Source organism: Gobio gobio (assembly GCF_949357685.1).
Source record: "Gobio gobio genome assembly, chromosome: 13".
Classification (NCBI taxonomy): Eukaryota; Metazoa; Chordata; class Actinopteri; order Cypriniformes; family Gobionidae; genus Gobio; species Gobio gobio.
Genome location: NC_137106.1, coordinates 24,644,359 through 24,665,363, shown reverse-complemented (window position 1 = coordinate 24,665,363; position 21,005 = coordinate 24,644,359). Strand labels below are relative to the sequence as shown.

The window sequence follows — 21,005 nt, the reverse complement described above, 5'->3', positions numbered from 1 at the left end:
GTCAAAAAAGACTGGTGTTGTCTCTATGGTTACTGAAAACACATTCTGTGTGCAGGAGCTGCTCTGATTCAAACTAGAGCACTGAACCAAGAGCTCTTGCATTCCCAGCCCCTTTCTTTCTTTATTCTCTATGGTTTTACTTTTCCAATTCTAATTAACCATGGAGAATAAAGCTACCAGGAGGGAAAGTGATGTCACTGTTGGAGACGCTGTGAAAAAGTTCCAGAACACCATTTTACATGTATTCATTTTGCGGACACTGTTCAATTTGAGACTGTTTAAATGTTCTATCTAGTTTTTCATTTAAGTTTATTAGTAAGAATGTAAGACGTACCGTGCTGAAGTACCGTCTTAGTCTTTGTCAGTGTTATTTTATTATTATTTATATACTATTATAGTGTTTATTAATATTTTTAATTAGCTGTTATTTTTATGTTTTTTATTTTAATTTATGTTTAAGTTTGTCATCTTAAGTTCTTTGTTTTTCTATATTTCCATATAGCTTTATTACATTTTGTTTGTCATTTTAGTTTTTTGTTAAGTTAATTTTTTTCATCTAATTTGTTTATTTATTTCTTTCAGCTTTATTATTTATTTATTTCATTTATTTCATGATTTTCAGATGGGTTTTAGTTAACAATAACAACACTGATCTGTGTACTGTGTTTTTGTCCTCTATTATAAAACTTTGACTTTAAGGTGAATAAAACATCCCTTTTTTACCACACATCTTTAAGCACCTCTTAAAAGGATAAATGTTGTATACTCTCAGAACCTGACACTACTGAACAAAAGTAAACACAAACGTAGCCAAATACAGACTGTGTGTGTTCTTACATTGGCACATACACGTCTATGGCTGACCCTGCCTCCCGAGCCTCATGTTTGCAATGTTTCTTTAGTGGATCCATGTGAAATCAACCTGAAACTCTCAAAAAAATTGCTTATGTTTGTCCTCCAGCATGTTGATGTACAGTACTGCAAGATATTATTGGACTCCTTTAGATGCTTTTTGTAGAACACTGTCCAACGGCAACATTATTTTGATGAATACATTAGCGAACGTCACTTCAGGTACTTTAAAATGCTTAATGTCTTTCATTTACATTAGAACATAGAGGTGTGTGTATATGTGAGACTCCCTAACTAAAAGAAAATGCATTCTTTCTCTCTCTATATCCTGTTCTCTACTCAACATTTCTGTCTCTCGCTCTCTCTTTTTATCTTGAAAGAGCAGAGAAGCACAAAGCAGTCTATTGTATGAGACAGTATTTGGGAGACAGTCAGATCCACACAGGACAGCCTTAATGACTCTCATTTAAACAAGTGTTTTAATGATTCACTGTATAATATGAATCAGTTTCAATTGTAATGTTCATAGCTAGTAAAGAATAAAATAGCACTGTGATGCTGATATTTTATAAGCTGTATAAAATCCTCATGATGATTACTTGGACTTTTAACTTTAATTGGCTGTGTCTCGTTTTCAGATAAATTGTATATGGGACCAGGGCAGCTGTACCAGGACTTACAGAACTTGATCCATGACCTGGGTTTGGTGAACCAGATCTCCACCATGATCAGCAGTCTGAAGGGGAATTATCAGGTGAGGTGTTCATCTCACTGTTTTTGCTGAAGCACTTAAAAAACACATGGATCGATTTTTTAAACCAGGATGCATGCAGTTCTTGCCACTTAAAAGTCAATTTAATACACTCTCTCTCTCTCTCTCTCTCTCTCTCTCTCTCTCTCTCTCTCCTCTCTCTCTCTCTCTCTCTCTCTCTCTCTCTCTCTCTCTCTCTCTCTCTCTCTCTCTCTCTCTCTCTCTCTCTCTCTCTCTCTCTCTCTCTCTCTCTCTCTCTCTCTCTCTCTCTCTCTCTCTCTCTCTCTCTCTCTCTCTCTCTCTCTCTCTCTCTCTCTCTCTCTCTCTCTCTCTCTCTCTCTCTCTCTCTCTCTCCAGAATGTTAATGGGACAGTTGCTCAGGATTGGGTTTCAGGTCTCCAGCGACTCATTTTAAAGAAAGAGGAGGAGATTCGTGCAGCTGATCGCTGTCGGATACAACTACAGTTACCAGGGAAGCAAGACAAGTATGTGTGACCTCAACTTGACCCGTAAAGGAATAGGTCACCCAAAAATGAAAATTTTGTCATCATTTACTCACCCTCAAGTTGTTCCAAACCTGTATGACTTTCTTTCATCTATTGAACACAAAAAAAGATATTTTAAAGAATGTTGGTAACCAGACAGTTGACAGTAGCCATTGACATAGGGAAAAATACTAACTACCAACACTCTTTAAAATATCTTCTTTTGTGTTCAATAGAAGAAAGAAACTCATACATGTTTGGAACAACTTGAGGGTGAGTAAATGATGACAAAAAAGATATATATTTCTGGGTAAACTGTCCTTTTAACTGTTGTATGCACTTTGCTAAAATAAGACCTACACTACCGTCCAAAGTTTGAAAAAAAAAATTTTTTTTTATGTTCATGAAAGAAGTCTCTTATGCTCACCAAGGCTGCATTTACTTGATTAAAAATACAGTAAAACAGTGATACTGTGAATTATTACATTTTAAAATAACTGTTATCTATTTTAATATATTTAATAATGTGATGTATTCCTGTGATGGCAAAGCTGAATTTTCAGCATCCATTTTTCTAGTTTTCAGTGTCACGATGCTTCAGAAATCATTCTAATATGCTGATTTGGTGCTTAAGAAAAATGTCTTATTATTATCAATGTTGTGCTGCTTAATATTTTTGTGGAAAATGTCACGTGTTTTTTCAGGATTCTTCGATGAATAGAAAGTTCAAAAGAACACAATTTGTTTGAAATTAGAAACCTTTTGTAACAATATAAATATCTTTGCTGTTACTTTTGCTCAATTTAATTCGTCCTTGTGAAGTTCCTAAACGTAATTTAGGAAGGAGCGAGCCCATCTAATCTACCAATCAACAGCCAACAGCCAGTGTATATAAACAGCTGCTTACCTCTCCTCAGTCACAGATGTTCCAGCATCCCACCACCTCCCCAAACTCCACCTTTATCTTGGGTACCTTGCCCTACATAATCATATCCTATATTTAGTCACTGTGGGGGTGTATCAGAGCTCGAGCTGAAGCTGCTTCACTGAGTCCCTCATCAGTGGACAGCAAGCCAAATAAGTTTAACCTAATATATTAAGATTATATGGGCAAACAAACTCGTTAAGTTGAATAAAAGTATCAGTAGTGTATTTGAAAGTTTTTTTAGGAATATAAATTGATTCAAATATTTAATTGGAATTAATCTTATCTCCTTTTTTATGGTTAATGTGTTCAATTGTATTACATTTGTATAGCTGATATGTTAGTTAAGCAAAAAACATCAAAATTATTATTATTAACTATAAAATAACATGTATTTCAAGTCATGTATATAGCGCTTTATATAATACAGATTGTTTCAAAGTAGCTTTACAGTGATCAACAAGAAAATAACCATTCAATGATTCAATTTGTAAACAGAATTCAATTATGCTGTAAATCAGCTCTAGAAAGACAATAGTAAATTAGTATTCAGTTGAAATCAGTTGATTCATTTAGGTTCAATAACTGTGTAAAGTACATTTGTGAAATTATTAAATTAGTTCAATTCAGCTATAAAAAAGCGGTGTCATCATCAATATAAGTTGAGTTCTCTTCCAGTAGTGTCAGTGCAGTCAAATCAGTAATATTGCTGAATATTAAGTTTAGTATTTATTGGGTTCTGCATTGGTTCTGTTGGATTCTGCATAACTGTATATATATATATATATATATATATAGCCACCAATTGTGCAAGTTCTCCCACTTAAAAAGATGAGAGAGGCCTGTAATTTTCATCATAGGTACACTTCAACTATGAGAGACAGAATGAGAAAAAAAAATCCAGAAAATCACATTGTCTGATTTTTAAAGATTTTTTTTGCAAATTATGGTGGAAAATAAGTATTTGGTCAATAACAAAAGTTAATCTCAATACTTTGTTATATACCCTTTGTTGGCAATGACAGAGGTCAAATGTTTTCTGTAAGTCTCCACAAGGTTTTTACACACTGTTGCTGGTAGTTTGGCCCGTTCCTCCATGCAGATCTCCTCTAGAGCAGTGATGTTTTGGGGCTGTCGCTGGGCAACATGGATTTTCAACTCCCTCCAAAGATTTTCTATGGGGTTGATATCTGGAGACTGGCTAGGCCACTCCAGGACCTTGGAATACTTCTAACGCAGCCACTCCTTCATTGCCCGGGCGGTGTGTTTGGGATCATTGTCATGCTGAAAGACCCAGCCACGTTTCATCTTCAATGCCCTTGGGGATGGAAGGAGGTTTTTACTCAAAATCTCACGATACATGGCCCCATTCATTCTTTCCTTTACACGGATCAGTCGTCCTGGTCCCTTTGCAGAAAAACAGCCCCAAAGCATGATGCCCCCCCCCCCCCCCCCATGCTTCACAGTAGGTATGGTGTTCTTTGGATGCAACTCAGCATTCTTTCTCCTCCAAAGTTGAGTTTTTACCAAAAAGTTATATTTTGGTTTCATCTGACCATATGACATTCTCCCAATACTCTTCTGGATCATCCAAATGCTCTCTAGCAAACTTCAGACGGGCCCAGACATGTTCTGGCTTAAGCAGGGGGACATGTCTGGCACTGCAGGATTTGAGTCCATGGCGGCGTAGTGTGTTACTGATGGTAACCTTCGTTACTTTGGTCCCAGCTCTCTGCAGGTCATTCACTAGGTCCCCCCGTGTGGTTCTGGGATTTTTGCTCCCCGTTCTTGTGATCATTTTGACCCCACGGGGTGAGATCTTGCGTGGAGCCCCAGATCGAGGGAGATTATCAGTGGTCTTGTATGTCTTCCATTTTCTAATAATTGCTCCCACAGATTTCTTCACACCAATCTGCTTACCTATTGCAGATTCAGTCTTCCCAGCCTGGTGCAGGTCTACAATTTTGTTTCTGGTGTCCTTTGACAGCTCTTTGGTCTTGGCCATAGTGGAGTTTGGAGTCTGACTGTTTGAGGTTGTGGACAGGTGTCTTTTATACTGATAACAAGTTCAAACAGGTGCCAGTAATACAGGTAACGAGTGGAGGACAGAGGAGCCTCTTAAAGAAGAAGTTACAGGTCTGTGAGAGACAGAAATCTTGCTTTTTTGTAGTTGACCAAATACTTATTTTCCACCATAATTGGCAAATAAATTCTTTAAAAATCAGACAATGTGATTTTCTGGATTTTTTTTTTCTCATTCTGTCTCTCATAGTTGAAGTGTACCTAATGAAAATTACAGGCTCTCATCTTTTTAAGTGGGACTTGCACAATTGGTGGCTGACAAAATACTTTTTTGCCCCACTGTGTGCATATAAGACAAAAATGAACTGTATTATTATTTTAAATGGTGTGCATATTATTATTATTATTATTACTATTCTAATTATTAATTAGGGTGCACAAAAATGCCAGATTTATTTGGTCTTCCTCCTGAACGTCTTAAAACTGTGGAACTCAGGCGTTTAAATGATCAAACTGCCACGTCTCTGTGTTTATGTGACTCAGTGGTTTAAGAATGACCTTAAGTCCCTAATCAGGCCCAAAAGAAATCTTGTGTGCTGTTATTATCCTCCTCCTGTGGATCAGAGGCTTTATAGTGTGCAGTTGTCACAAACATACGCACACATTGTTTATTTGTGACTATGCTTGGATTTTAGTGGGTAGATTATAGGAGTATCTTTAGACTCCCAGCTGTCAAACTAATCCCTCTTGATAATATAAGTATCTCTCGCACACTGTGACTGCTGGAAAATGTATGCAGTTGACTTTTTTTGAGTTTGTGTTGGAGTGGTCTGGATTACATGACCTCACTCTTATGCTTCTGGTCATTATATATTATTTTCTACACTATGAAGTTGTGCAGACAGTTAAAGAGGCTCTTTGAAAGTCATAGAAATATAACTTCATTGCCAAATTAAAAAAAATATATGGAAAAGTTATCGGTGTTCTTTTGATTTGGTATTGAAACTGGCCAATTGTTAAATCATATCCTGCAATATCACCTTATAAACAGGAAGGGACCCTGTCTGTTTCTCCAGCTGTCTGACCAGCTGAATCCGTGCTGAGATATTTAGACTACCCAAGAGATTTGTATACCACCTGATACATGTCCAGTGAATCTAGAAAAACATGTAGTGTTTCTATTGTGAAAGCTTTTCCATAGAAAAAAATCTGAACTTTGTTTGTGAATTTTCCTTTTTCAGGTACGGTAGACCCACGTTCTTCACTGCGGTCTTTAATACTTTCAGTCCATCCATCAAGCAGGCTTGGATCAGTAATCTGCAGATGGCTAAATTGGCTCTACGTACGTGTCATTTCCTGTGCTCCTGTCTCCATATCCTGTCTTTGTCTATTACTATAATTAGAGATCTAGGGCTAAAAACCTATAAACTGCTTCAAAAATGTCTGAAAATACATTTCTTAATATAATGTTCCCAACATATTTTCTAAATAAACATCGTAATATATTTAAAATATTGTGCCATCTGGATTCATATTGTTCAGCATGTGAATCATCGTTCAGCCGAGCCAGAACTGAAAGTTCAGTGCAGACAAATGGATTATAATACTGGCAACTGGAGGACACTTATGGGAATATCATTAGTTTGTAGAATCTGAGGAATGCTTCACTAATGTAATGTTTTTGAATAGAGGAAGACAACATCCAAGGCTGGTTTTGTGCGGAAGATGATGGTAATCAAATGAGGAAACAGAACCATCCTCTATTACTCAAGCAGATGGCTGTGGTCATGTCCAAACTACAAGAGTTTAAGGTGACAAACTCAGTATCTGCAACCTCATTATCATTATATAATAACAAAAAATGACTTAAATTAAACCAATGTGTATTTGTGTTAGGTGGAGTGTGCAGTGCACAACCCAGAGCCTCACGTGAACACTGACAGCACTGCAGATCTGCCTGCTAAGGGTCATGGGTGTGTGTGGGTGAGTCAAGCTAAAATGTATTTCACCTGAAACTGTTTTTGAAGTCTAAAGGCATCATTAAACACTGTTTTGTGTGGGCAGTGAGAGTGTAAGGTTGCATTAAAGGCTTTTATGCTGTATTTTCTGTATAGAAGGTCGTAAAACATTCCCTTTTCTGAGACCCGTAAGAGCCTGCAGTGATGAGCTGCACTCCTTTAAGTGTCCCATTAATCTGAGAAAAAAAGATTAATTTCGCCTCTGGAAAAAGCCTCAGACTTTAGTACTCAAATCAGTTTTGTTTAGCAGAAGGACAATGAGTGGTTTTTTACTGGTGTGCACTGTGCAGATTGTGAAATCAACTTCAACTTCTCTTTCTTTTCAGGTGGCCAGTTGCACCAATCACATGGGTCAGGTCTCCATCGTGGCGTTGCAGGACTCAAATCCCAAAGTGACAGAGTGTTTCAATGTGGAGTCGCGTATACTCTGCATGACGTACGTGCCTCTGGTTGAGCCCTTGGAAAACGGTGAGGGAAAGACTGAGGAGCAGAAAGCCAATGGTACACCGACTGTGTGTCTGGGCATGGAGGAAGGCAGGTGTGTACATCATCCAAAACATCTAAAAACATCATATAAATTGCTCAGTCTATTAACCTGATAAAATTATGTTTTCTTTTTCAGTATATCTGTGTATAAGAGCAGCCAACGCTCTAAGAAGGTTCGTCTGCAGCACTTCTTCTCCCCTGATAAGTCCAGTGTCACATGTCTGGTGTATATGAGTGGCTGTCTGTATGCCGGCCTGGTCAGCGGTTCCCTGGTTGTCTACTCCAGGGCAGATGGTAAGGAGTTTCTTTCTTCTGTGATTGCTGTATAAATCATGTTACGGGCTGTATGAATAATGATCATTTGGTTGAATGCTTTTAATGTGTTTTTTTTGGGGGGGGGGGATTAAGAAAAGTAATCCATCCCTCCCTACTGAAAAAAAAGAGTTTAGGATGCTGGTATGCTTCTCGACTAGCTTGGCTTAGGCTGGTTGTTCAAGAAAGCCTTGCTGGTTAAGTTTTGCTGGTGAACAGCATGGCTGTGCGATAAAATAACCAGAAAAAAATAAACCAGACCTCAGAATTCATACTGGTCTAAGATGGTGTCAGCAGGGAGTGCTCTGGAAAGTTCTCAAGGAAAGCGAGACGTTTAAAAATATTTTTCCCCATCTCTCATTAATTCTTTCCACAGCTGTTTTTCTCTCTGGAAAGCTCATATTCCATTTCACTCTTACTCCAGTTTTCTGCTGCCTTAGACAGATATTTAGTAAATATTGTTGGGATACTGTGTAATTCTCTGATTAATTGAACTTAACGAAATTGCTAATAATAGCCATGACAAATCAATGTTAAGTGGTCTCTTAATTTTTTCCAGTGCTGTATATATACAGTGGCATGAAAAAGTATGTGAACCGCTTGCAGAATCTGTAAAAATGGGAATAATTTTAACTAAATAAGAGGGATCATACAAAATGCATGTTATTTTTTTATTTAGTACTGTCCTGAATAAGATATTTTACATAAAAATGTTTTACATATAGTCCACAAGACAAAAAAATAGCTGAATTTATTAAAATAACCCTGATAAAAAGTTTATGAACCATTGATTCTCAGTGCTGTGTCGTTCCCTGGATGATCCATGGCTGTTTTTTTGTTTTGTGATGGTCCCTTGTTTGTCCTGAGCAGTTAAACTGCCAATCGAGGACAATTGAGGGACTCAAACACAACTTCTAAAAAAGGTTCAAACATTCACTGATGCTCCAGAAGGAAACACAATGCATTATGAGGCGGGGGGTGAAAACCTATTGAATTTGAAAATCAAGGTAAATTGTACTTAATTTGTCTTCCGGGAAACATGCAAGTATCTTCTGTTGCTTCTGAAGGGCAGTACTAAATGAAAAAAAATATATTTTAACAAAATAAGACAAATTTGGACATCTTCATCCTGTTCAAAAGTTTTCACCCCCCGGCTCTTAATGCATTGTGTTTCCTTCTGGAGCAGCAGTGAATGTTTCAACCTTTTTTAGTAGTTGTGTTTGAGTCCCTCAACTGTCCTCAGTGTGAAAAGATGGATCTTAAAATCATACAGTCATTGCTGGAGAGGGTTAAAATATGCAAAAGATGCTGGAAAACTGAAGAATGTGCAAGACCTGGAGGATTTTTCTGAAGAACATTGGGCAGTTTAACTGCTCAGGACAAACAAGGGACTCATGAACAACCATCACAAAACAAAAATCCATCACAAAACAAGAATCAATGGTTCATAAACTTTTTATCAGGGTTATTTTAATAAATTCAGCTATTTTTTGTCTTGTGGACTATATGTAAACATTTTTTATGTAAAATATCTTATTCAGGACAGTACTAAATGAAAAATAACATGCATTTTGTATTATCCCTCTTATTTAGTTAAAATTATTATATATATATATATATAAAATGAGTGTGGTGTAACTTTTATACCACAGTATTTAACCAGAAGTTAATACTGACTAATTTTCAGTATTCATAATAACTATTGCCTGTTTGTTCTATTTGTGCTTCACCAGTGAAAACGGCTATAAATGAAGTCAACACTGTTGGAACATATATATTATTACTGTATATACAGTATATAACGTTTAAAAGTGTTTTTTTTTATTCAGTAAAGTCGCATTACAGTAAATTGATCAAAAGTAACAGTAAAGACATTTATAATCTTAAATACTTTTTATTTCAAATAAATATTTTCCTTTGAACTTTCTATTCACCAAAGAATCCTACAAATGTATTCGTTTCCACAAAAATATTAAGCAGTACAACTGTTTAAACATTGATAACAATAAGAAATGTTTCTTGAGCACCAAATCAGCATGTAAAAAAAACTGATTTGAATAAAAATATTGCATAAAAATACTTTTCGGCATGCTCTTCTACAATGAAGCTTGCGTTTTGAATCAAACTAGCTGAATGCAGAACGACTTTAGTGCCAATGTAAAGATTAGCATTTAATCAGTAAAACGTGTCCTCATTAAAACACTTCTTTTCCTCTTACATCGCTTCTCATCACAAGTCTATTTGAATCAGAGCAATAGACAGCGGGAATGCTGTGTAGGCGCTGGTGTTATGTAACTCTCTTGAGGCAAACAAGCTGAATAAAGATCCACTGAAATACGCTGGAGGGTGGATGATACAGGCAGAAACAGATGCTGGCTAACACTGATTTGTGGAGATTATTATGGGTCAGTGTAAATGTTATTAAACAGGTTTCAATTGTTGCAGTTTTATTTATTTTCTCTATTATTCTCTAGAATCTTTTTTTACACTCTTTCTTTCCATTTGGTCTCTTCCTCATTCAAAATTGTCCACATCATATACAGATAGACCACTGTTGCCTCTTTTCCAATGCAGTAAAGATGGTTTCTGGCTAAAAAAAAAAATGTTCACAACAACAGCTCCTGTAAGTCTTGTTAATCTGACACTAAACAGAATTAGACTGCCATATTGGGTTGATTTTTATAAGCAATGCAAGACACGTTCACAAGAATAAATTACATTTTTAAATAGAAAATAGTTATTTTAATATATAATATTCCACAATATTAAAGGGGTGATAAATTGAGAAATAAACTTTCCTTTGAGCCTTTGATATATAAAAGTTCATCGTGACATAAGAATATCCTGTAAATTTCGGAGCTGAAAACTTCCTTGTTAGTCAAAGAAAAGCTTTTATTAACACCAGGCCCAGAAAACGCTCGACCTCAGAAAATGTCGACCCTTGACATCATCATGTGGTGAAATGCCGCCTCAGGCCCGCCAACCGAAAATACATTGCGCGTGGAGCTAAACGGATCGCGCTACAGAGCAATAAACATGCCGGTTCCAGCTCACGTGCGTAAGACATTGAGCGCTTGTTCGCTTCATTTCACCATGGAATCGTTTGTAAACAAGATACAGGTCGAGGCTGGATTTGCAGACATATTGAGATTAAAACACAATGCTGTGCCTTCTATATTGGATCCGAGAGGAATGGTGCAACACACACTTATGTGAGTAAAACATGTTTTTTATATGTGATAGTGTTGCATTGTTACAGATCGTTTTGATTATGTGTACATGTCTAACCTTAGCACACTGTCACAGGCTGGAGAATCCTTTATTTGAGGTGTTATTGATTAATTCATGATCAGACTCTGACTTGTAACATAACGTCCCGGGGCTATGTGTTTTTCAGACGGGCTACCAAAACATAAGCCCGACCTGCCAACGGGCTATCTTAAACAGTGAAATAACATTCCTTTCTTGCGCGCATGTGTGTGTGTGTGTGTGTGTGTGTGTGAGTGCGTACGGTTCACGGTTATATTCACCGATCGGGCCGGCCAAGTAATAAAAAAATAACATTCCAATCAATCGCTGGTGGATGAGAGATGAATTATTGTGTTTGTTTGATAAAGACATTTTGCGAGCCCTGTGAGCGTTTCCCCACACGCTTTCAAAACAATTCCCACATGTACTGGGGGGAGCTGAAACTCATTAAATATGCAAATCTTATCCAATCCTAGCTATGGGCGTTTACTTACAAGTCTTCAGTGTGGCACGCCCATAGACACCGAGCGTTTCTTGAGAGAGCCTCAAAACCAGGGCAGAAAATAGCCTATTATTCATTATGATGTTTTTGAATGTGAAAACCACGCAAACATCATAAGTTGACCTCAGACAACAGTATACATTTAAAAAAAACAGTTCATGACCCCTTTAATGTTTTTGTATTTTTGATCAAATAACATAGGATGAGTTGAGAATGAGTGACAACTTTTATTATTTTTTTTAAAAAAAACAACCCCCCCATCTCTTTAATACAATTATTTAACTTATAAATATCCTGTGTGTTAATTGATTGCCATTGTTTTATCAATTTATATTTACAGTAAATGTACACTTCAATCTATTGCATTAAAGCAGCATGGGCTACTGAATCAGCTTACTTTGGATGACAGAATGTGTTCTCAAAATAAAGAGGTTTACAGGAACCAGCTCCAAAAAAGATGATCCAACACTATTTTTGGTGGTACTAAAAGTGGTACTAGTATATCCAATATGGGAGAGGAGTTCTTTCACCTCAATGATTGTCAGGTCTCTTCAATAGTGCCTTTGTGAATTAAACAAACACTCAACACGCCTCCATTCTGCTCCCTGAATACTGCAAGGTCACTATTTTTCTGCAGGAAACCCACACATGGTGTGGGTGAGGAGCACAGGATGTAGTATACCCTTCCCGTGACAACCTTTAACTGGATTTCTTTCTCACAAAATCAGTATCACATAAAATCTTTCACACTCAATGTTTACAAGCCCTTATCTTATCTGTGCCTTTATAAACATTGATATCTGAGATTCAGATTGTCTTCATGTCTTTTCTCTCCCTCACAGACGGTTCCTGGGTCGAGTCAGGGGCCCGTGTCCTAAAGCTGGGGGTGTTGCCGGTTAAAGCCCTGCTGGTCGTGGGTGTACACGTCTGGGCCTCATCGGGAGGGCAGATCTTCATCATCTGCACACAGACACATACTGTGGAGGTAGTGCTGCATTTTTCACACACATTTCTGCACACCTGTTTTGATCAGCGTTGCTACTGAAATGACCAGGTTTTACTTCAGCAAACAGTGCAGTCTACCAGAATCCCTTACTTACTATACATTTCAAATATCTGCAAGATTTCATTCTGTTAAGCATATTTTACTGGAAACACCAGTCAAAAAAGTTAACCCACATACACATATATATGATCGTTTATGAATCATATTAAATTATATTTTTTGAAAATGTATAAAAATAATTATGTCTATGGAAAGTCTCCATCAAACATGGAAACCCACAGAGTGTCGTTTGTCTTTAAGTGATATTTCACACAAACATTTACTCACAGGTTTGGAACAACTTGAGGGTATGAATTTCTTTGTTCTGCTGATCACAAAAGATGATATTTTGAAGAATATACAGTTTGAAGAACCAAACAGTTGATGGGCCCCATTGACTAAGATAAAAGTACTACAACAGTCTTTAATCTAACACTCAGGAATTACAGGGGAGCTCAGGAGAATAATGCAAACACAACCGACTAAACATTGACAGGACAGGACAAAGAACAGAACAGGGAGTATGTGTACACACATATACATACATAAATTTTTTTATGTTTACATTTTATTATTTTATATGAATATTTTTTAAAATGCAATTTATTTCTGTGATTCAAAGCTGAATTTTCAGCATCATTAGTGTCACATGATCCTTCAGAAATCATTCTCGATTTGCTGCTCAAGAAACATTTATTATTATTATTATCAATGTTGAAAACAGTTTACAATTTTTTTTCAGGATTATTTAATGAATAGAAAGTTCAAAAGAATCTACAATACATCAGTACATATTAAAGCTATGTCTTTTCTCTCCGACGCACGGACACTGACACACTCTGTTATACAGCCAACTAAGCTCATTACCCTTTAACAGCTCTGCTTACTGTTAAATGATTGGCTGAAATGAAAGAGAGAGAGGGACAAATAAGTGAGAGGTGTGCTGGAAAGAAATATGAATCAGCAATGCAAATAGAAAGTAAAATTTCAGATAATCTTAAATGAGATGAAAAGCACAGATTTTGATGTGCATAAATGCATGAGCCAGATTGTTTGTTTCTCTTTTTTTCAGCCAGTGATGTTGTGGTTCTGATGTGCTTGCGGGAGTCACATTCCACAAACCCTGTTAAATTTCCAATTGCAGTTCTCTGTTATTTTGTTTGCTCAAGCAAATATGTCAAGCTGTAGAATATTAGAATCTAAATGTCGTCCTCTCCCTCTCTGAATGAAGTGGGTCAGATCAGAATCTGCTTTTCCTTCTCTAGACCTTCTTTTGGGTTACCTCATTCCTCAGATCAGTAGGTTACACAGGCAGACTTTTCCAAAAATTGAGCCAAGCAAAGTGAGACCAGTGTTTTCCAGCCCAGTCCAGAATCTGGTGTGTAAAAGTATGTTTGAGTTTAGAGGCTTGTGTATTTATAAAAACGGTGTGTGTGTTGACAGCGTCAGTTTGAAGCCCATCAAGAAGAGGGAATGATTGTCTCCCATATGGAGGTGGCTGGTGTGGGGATCTGGATATCCTTCAGCAGTGGCTCCACTCTCCGACTCTTCCACACTGAAACTCTCGATCACCTGCAAGACATCAACATTGCCACAGCCGTCAACAACATACTCCCAGGTATAGTGCGATACACAAAACACAAAAAACTCACCCATAACAGATGGTGCTGTAAATACTCACATATACATTTTCCAAATGTAACAGAGGCCAGCTAGTAAGAGTTGCGGTCTTTAGCGTTTCATGTTAGCGAATCCTGCTCAGTGTGGTGCGAGTAGAACCGGAGGGGTTGCATTGGTGCCATGACCCGGATGGGAGTGAGGTTTAGGGGGGTGAGTGTAACGGAGGTCAGCTATTAAAGCTTGTGCAGGCAAACCTCACTCCCCTGGCCTCAAGAGGCGCACTAGCGACAGACTAGAGGCTGCGGTCTTTAGCGCCCTTGTGAAACCGCTCACCTACCTTGCCGGAAATGACGGTTCAAACTTTGAATCCCGCTCAGTGCGTGGCGAGTAGAACCAGAGGGGTTACACAAGGTCTTAAAGGCATTGTTCGCTCAAAAATGAAAATTCTGTCAGCATTTACCCACCCTCATGTTGTTTCAAACCCATAAGACTTTCTTTCTTTTTTTTAAGAAATCTGAGTGATTTCTGTTCTTTTATTGAAAGTCTTTTCACCCAAAACTCGAATGCCTCAAAACATTCATAGAGGAGATCTGGCACAGCACAACAGCACAGTGCCTTAAATTACATTTCTTCATCGTATCTCTTCAGAAGACTTTGATTAAACCACTTGAAATGGATTTATTTTACGATCTCTTTATGAACATTTGGGTATATAGACTTTCAATGGAGGGACACGAAATATCTTAATTTGTGTTCCGAAGATGAACAAAAGTTTTATGGGTTTGGAAGAGCATGAGGTGAGTAAATTATGACAATTTTAATTTTGGGGCGAACTGTCCCTTTAAGGACAACCAATAGAAATGCTAATTCAATGCTTAACTTCCTGTTTCCCCAACTGCAAATTAAATGATATCATTTTAAAAGATAAGCCCTCAGAAGCAGCTCCCTGTCATTTTGTTTTCCTCAGACAAAGGCAGATTACAGGTGTCTGTGTTGACATAATAACATGAGTGAGTGAGTGGGTGTGTCTCTTTCTCATGTGATTTTTCTTTTTTTCTTTCATGTGGAGGACAATTACAGCATCCCATCTAGAATCACAGAGTCATACAAACTCTCGTATAACATTTTAAAACCAGATTTTGTTCTTACTCAGATGAGGTCATGTTGGTCTGCTTTTGTTTTCCCCTAGAACCAAATAAGAAGGCATAAAAAGGTTTTTTTGCCCTTCTTGAATTAAACCATGTAGATTTTACACTTTGTTTGCAGATGGGCTTTTTTAGGGGAAGTCAGGGGTGGAGTCTCTTCTACTCAGTGTTTTTTGGATCTCTTCCAGCATTTGGTTTTGTTTCATTTTCATTAGTTGTTCTGAATGGGCCGTTTGTGTAGCTCAGCACAAGCCAATGTGTTCAGGAAGCCATTCAAAGAGCGGTACACTAGGAATGACCTCAGCATTGCTTTTTTATGGGGTTTTTTAATGGTAGCTTCATAATAGCTTTAATGCTTGTATGTGTGTGTGGTTACGTTTGAATGTTCAGATCTCAGTGATTTAAAAAATCCACATCAGGCTTTAATAATCCTCACCAAATGTTCCCAAAATAACCACCAGTGTCAGTCGCGTGTCAGTCAGGCAGCAGGCATGGTGGCCACTTTAACACCAGCTGGGTTTAGGACTGAAGCTGTAATCAGTTTGGATCGTAATCTCTGTTGAAATGTCTTCTCTTGAGGTAAAATGCAGTCGAAGGGAACTTAGTTTTGCATAGCCAGATGTTTGATTAAACAGCTTTTGGTTGGTCCATATTGCATTGGCAGGTTTATCTGAAATATTTAACATAATAGTAGAAAATGGAAAAAGGCAATTTTTATGGCACACTTTATCTTCTATCTAATTAGAATTGAAAGTTGTAGAGGTGTGTTTTAATATGAATCAGAAGCGTTGAATGTACAGATAGGGTTTAACTCACTCAGTGCACGTGTTCTGTTAATGAGAGGGCTGTTTCTTTATTCTCCAGAGCTGAATAAAGGAGCTTTATTTAAATCTCCATAGTGACAGGAGAGTCCAGGCACGCTCTGACGCTCTGTGTTGGGGCTTCCTCACTAAATATGTTGCATCTTGTTCTCTCTATATGCCTAATGTCTGTACGCAGTTCTAGACCTGAAAAATTGATAGAATCATTATTCGCAAGTATGTTACTTTGGCGTCATTTATGTACTTTTAATTGTATAACACGTTAGGCTCTGTGAAATTCATTAGCAGCCTGTTATTTATATGCAAATTGATTTGGCAGGGTTTGTCAACAGGGTAGACTGAACGTTAATCATCAATGTCTTTAGTGCTGTGTGTTCAAAAAAGGGAACGTTTTTCAAAATACTTTTCGATTGGATTTGGAAACTATAACTGTTGTCAACAAACATGAAGCTTTAATGACTTCCTGTTGTTTTCCATTAAAATAATAGCTTGAAAATGAAGAACAATTGTACTTACAGTTTTATAAGGAAATACACTCACCTAAAGGATTATTAGGAACACCTGTTCAATTTCTCATTAATGCAATTGGTTGATTAGATAATCACATGGCAGTTGCTTCAATGCATCTAGGGGTGTGGTCCTGGTCAAGACAATCTCCTGAACTCCAAACTGAATGTCAGAATGGGAAAGAAAGGTGATTTTAAGCAATTTTGAGTGTGGCATGGTTGTTGGTGCCAGACGGGCCGGTCTGAGTATTTCACAATCTACTGGGATTTTCACGCACAACCATTTCTAGGGTTTACAAAGAATGGTGTGAAAAGGGAAAAACATCCAGTATGCGGCAGTCCTGTGGGCGAAAATGCCTTGTTGATGCTAGAGGTCAGAGGAGAATGGGCCGACTTAGTCAAGCTGATAGAAGAACAACTTTGACTGAAATAACCACTCGTTACAACCGAGGTATGCAGCAAAGCATTTGTGAAGCCACAACACACTCAACCTTGAGGCGGATGGGCTAAAACAGCAGAAGACCCCACCGGGTACCACTCATCTCCACTACAAATAGGAAAAAGAGGCTACAATTTGCACAAGCTCACTAAAATTGGACCGTTGAAGACTGGAAAAATGCTGCCTGGTCTGACATTCAGATGGTAGAGTCAGAATTTGGCGTAAACAGAATGAGAACATGGATCCATCATGCCTTGTTACCACTGTGCAGGCTGGTGGTGGTGGTGTAATGGTGTGGGGGATGTTTTCTTGGCACACTTTAGGCCCCTTAGTGCCAATTGGGCATCGTTTAAAAGCCACGGCCTACCTGAGCATTGTTTCTGACCATGTCCATCCCTTTATGATCACCATGTACCCATCCTCTGATGGCTACTTCCAGCAGGATAATGCACCATGTCACAAAGCTCGAATCATTTCAAATTGGTTTCTTGAACATGAAAATGAGTTCACTGTACTAAAATGTCCCCCACAGTCACCAGATCCTCAACCCAATAGAGCATCTTTGGGATGTGGTGGAACGGGAGCTTCGTGCCCTGGATGTGCATACCACAAATCTCCATCAACTGCAAGATGCTATCCTATCAATATGGGCCAACATTTCTAAAGAATACTTTCAGCACCTTGTTGAATCAATGCCACGTAGAATTAAGGCAGTTCTGAAGGCGAAAGGGGGTGAAACACAGTATTAGTATGGTGTTCCTAATAATCCTTTAGGTGAGTGTACAATAGTAATGATTCTTATTTTGTTTAATATATTTATGTAGAAATAACAATCATTAATAATAATCCCCACTCCTTGTTCAGTAGGAAGTTTGCAAAAGGCCTATTTTAGATGTCATGCAGCTGTACAGCTGTAGAACTATTTTTTTCTTATCCTCTATTTGATACATCAAGGATTTGTTTATAACGGGCCATGCTAATAATAATATTCATCCTGACCTTCATTAGAAGAGGAAACTGCTTTATCAGCTCTATCACAGTGTTTTGTTTGGATTGGGAGGGGGGTTTCTTCCTAAGATCAAATGTTTGAAGGAAAAATGTGGTTAGGTTGAGTAAAGTTCAGTAGTCCCTCACCATAAACTCATGCAGCAGTTTGCAACACAGGAAACTGTCTGAATGGAGACATCAGCCTCAAGAAGGGCTTCCTGTGTGAGAAAATCAGGGTGTGTCTCTGACTGCAACTGTAGTTCCCTAAAACTGATTCACTGCTACTTACAGCAGGGCATTAACATATAAAAATACAGGATTTTTCTTTTTCATTTCAGATTCTATCCAAGTGATAATTAGGACCCTTAATATTTTAGTTTAAGAGGTTAATAGTTTTCAAATAACTACTTAATAGTTCAATATAGTCCATAGATGTTATTTGAGCCATTTTTGAGCATTTGCTGTCATTATTATGAATTCACACTTCCTGATTCTTATCATTGTATCAATCATACTGTATAACACAACACTGGACAAGATGAGTCCTGCGGAAGTTTCCTTCGATCTGATTGGTCATATTTAAGAGATCTGTTGGCATATCTCCTTACCTTCTGTTGTTACAAGGAAAACTTTCTAGATTTGGTGGCAAACAGATAATAAGGGCTTTGTTGGTGCCTACTCAGCAGGATTTGAAAGGCTCATTTGAACACCTGGAAGGATCTGGACCTGCCAGATTACTGTTTATTTCCTTGCAGAAATAGGCCTTTGTGTTTATTGGAAGCACCTACAAACTATCCATTTAGCTTTAATTGGTTACTTTTTTTAACAATTTTATTTAAGTTATACACAAAAGGATTACTATCAGGAGTGCTCTGTAAAGACATATGGCATCATTGAATACATCAGACTGGGTTTTGAATGGAAGAATCTGACTTTTTTGAATGGTACTGGTTTTAAAATATCTAAAGCATCTAAAATACAGGATATTGTCTTTTAAATTCCAGCACCCGAATCCTTCAGCTTGGTTGTTCTGAGTGTGTCGGATCATGCCCGGCTATTCCTTAAGCTCTGGGGCTTATTTGTCAGGGCAGGATTTTGTTTATGAAAGGCAGTGCTCGTTGTCTCCTGTGCCGTGTTGAGTCTTTACTTGTTTCTGTGGTGTTCCTTGGGATTTTAGGGTATTTTCTATCATTCTGGCAGTTTACTTAGTGGCTCATCAGTGGAATGAGGTGAAGTTTGAATCACCTTAAAAGACAGAAACATGGTGCTGACTAAAACTGATACTATGGTGAAATCATTCTCAATCCTCAAACTGAAATAAAAAACTTTGATGGTAAAGATTTATTTTACAAGGTAATGATAATAATTTGTAATAATGTGTGCTACAAAATTCGAAGGGGGGAAAGTCGACGTGTCATGTTTCTGTAGTTAAATACAACTGAATGAAGTCGCATTTTGCATAGCTAGCAGTTACCTCAGACAGAGGGAACCTAAAACTCTTTTTAGTGCGATTTCTGTTCAGTAATGCAAGAGCAGATTTTAGGATGAGGGCTTTGTTGCATAATTCCTTTGTGTTGTGTCCTGACCTTGAAGAGATGGAGACTGCCACACGTCACTTTGGCTGTATTATGCTGTCTTATGTAACATTAGCTGAAATGACTAGCAGACATGGTCATGATCCCTTTATCTGGTAGTGATATTACGACTGGTAAAAGATTTGTTCTAGTTCCGTATGTGCTGGTGTTTGGCTGTTATATTATGAATGTACCCCTAATACGATCAACCTCTTTAGTCTGAGATGCAGAACTGTCATTCTCTATCGAGTTTGGAATGAATGTCTTGAAATAGACATTATGGCATTTGTGAAAATTAATGAGACTGATATCGGTGTGTGTGTGTGTGTGTGTGTGTGTGTGTGTGTGTGTGTGTGTGTGTGTGTGTGTGTGTGTGTGTGTGTGTGTGTGTGTGTGTGTGTGTGTGTGTGTGTGTGTGTGTGTGTGTGTGTGTGTGTGTGTGTGTGTGTGTGTGTGTGTGTGTGTGTGTGTGTGTGTGTGTGTGTGTGTGTGTGTGTGTGTGTGTGTGTGTGTGTGTGTGTGTGTGTGTGTGTGTGTGTGTGTGTGTGTGTGTGTGTGTGTGCGCGTGTGCGCGCGTGTGTGTGCGTTTTGTTTGTTTGTGAAGGTACAGACAGAGGTCTTTGTCTCTGATGGCTTTGTCTCTTGTGACCTAAATACTCACTCATGTGTGCAGTAATGGCACAAACAAAGCAGCCACCACAAAAACCACTGCATTGACTCTTGGGGTTCAAATGGATCTTCACTGAACATCAATATGTTTATTTTTTTAATTGAAAGGATTTTGGTTTAGAAAATCTTTTAGCCCTGTTAGTGGTTAATGCTTGGACAGATGCTTTTTTTTCTACTAGTGTCTGAAAAATTGCACAGTTTCAGATTGTCCACCATCCTGTTAGATCAGCTTTAGTGCTTATTAAATTCTGGCATGTTGATGATAACCAGTATCAACATGCCAGAATTTAATAAGCACTAAATATGATTTAACAATGCAATGATTTGTTTAAATATTATGAAGGGAAAAAAAATACTGTCATTTTTTTTTGATGTTGCTTATCAGATCTACACTGATCTGCCCCCCAGACCAACACATCAGCACATGGTTTTCTGAACTAATCATTCACTAATTGTTTTTGATTGTTCTTGACATGATTTATAGTGAAGTGTCAGTCTTTTGATGGTGATACAAAGACATCAGCTGCAATATCACTCAACCAGCAGGCAATTAACTGACCACAACAGCTTGACTTGGATCGAACATTCAGACAGCTA

At 37.8% G+C, this 21,005-nt stretch overlaps 1 protein-coding gene across 2 annotated transcripts in view; it reads left to right on the top strand.

Annotated features, from left to right (window-relative positions):
- Nucleotides 1-21,005, top strand: part of arhgef10 (Rho guanine nucleotide exchange factor (GEF) 10) — a 70,450-nt gene that overhangs the window by 41,068 nt on the left and 8,377 nt on the right. For both annotated transcript variants that reach the window (XM_079833832.1, XM_079833833.1), the window contains exons 19-27: nucleotides 1,491-1,606; nucleotides 1,961-2,088; nucleotides 6,277-6,377; nucleotides 6,725-6,846; nucleotides 6,932-7,018; nucleotides 7,380-7,591; nucleotides 7,676-7,833; nucleotides 12,445-12,587; nucleotides 14,091-14,265. In XM_079833832.1, the coding sequence (XP_079689958.1) occupies nucleotides 1,491-1,606; nucleotides 1,961-2,088; nucleotides 6,277-6,377; nucleotides 6,725-6,846; nucleotides 6,932-7,018; nucleotides 7,380-7,591; nucleotides 7,676-7,833; nucleotides 12,445-12,587; nucleotides 14,091-14,265 (1,242 nt within the window). The remainder of the gene's footprint in view (nucleotides 1-1,490; nucleotides 1,607-1,960; nucleotides 2,089-6,276; nucleotides 6,378-6,724; nucleotides 6,847-6,931; nucleotides 7,019-7,379; nucleotides 7,592-7,675; nucleotides 7,834-12,444; nucleotides 12,588-14,090; nucleotides 14,266-21,005) is intronic.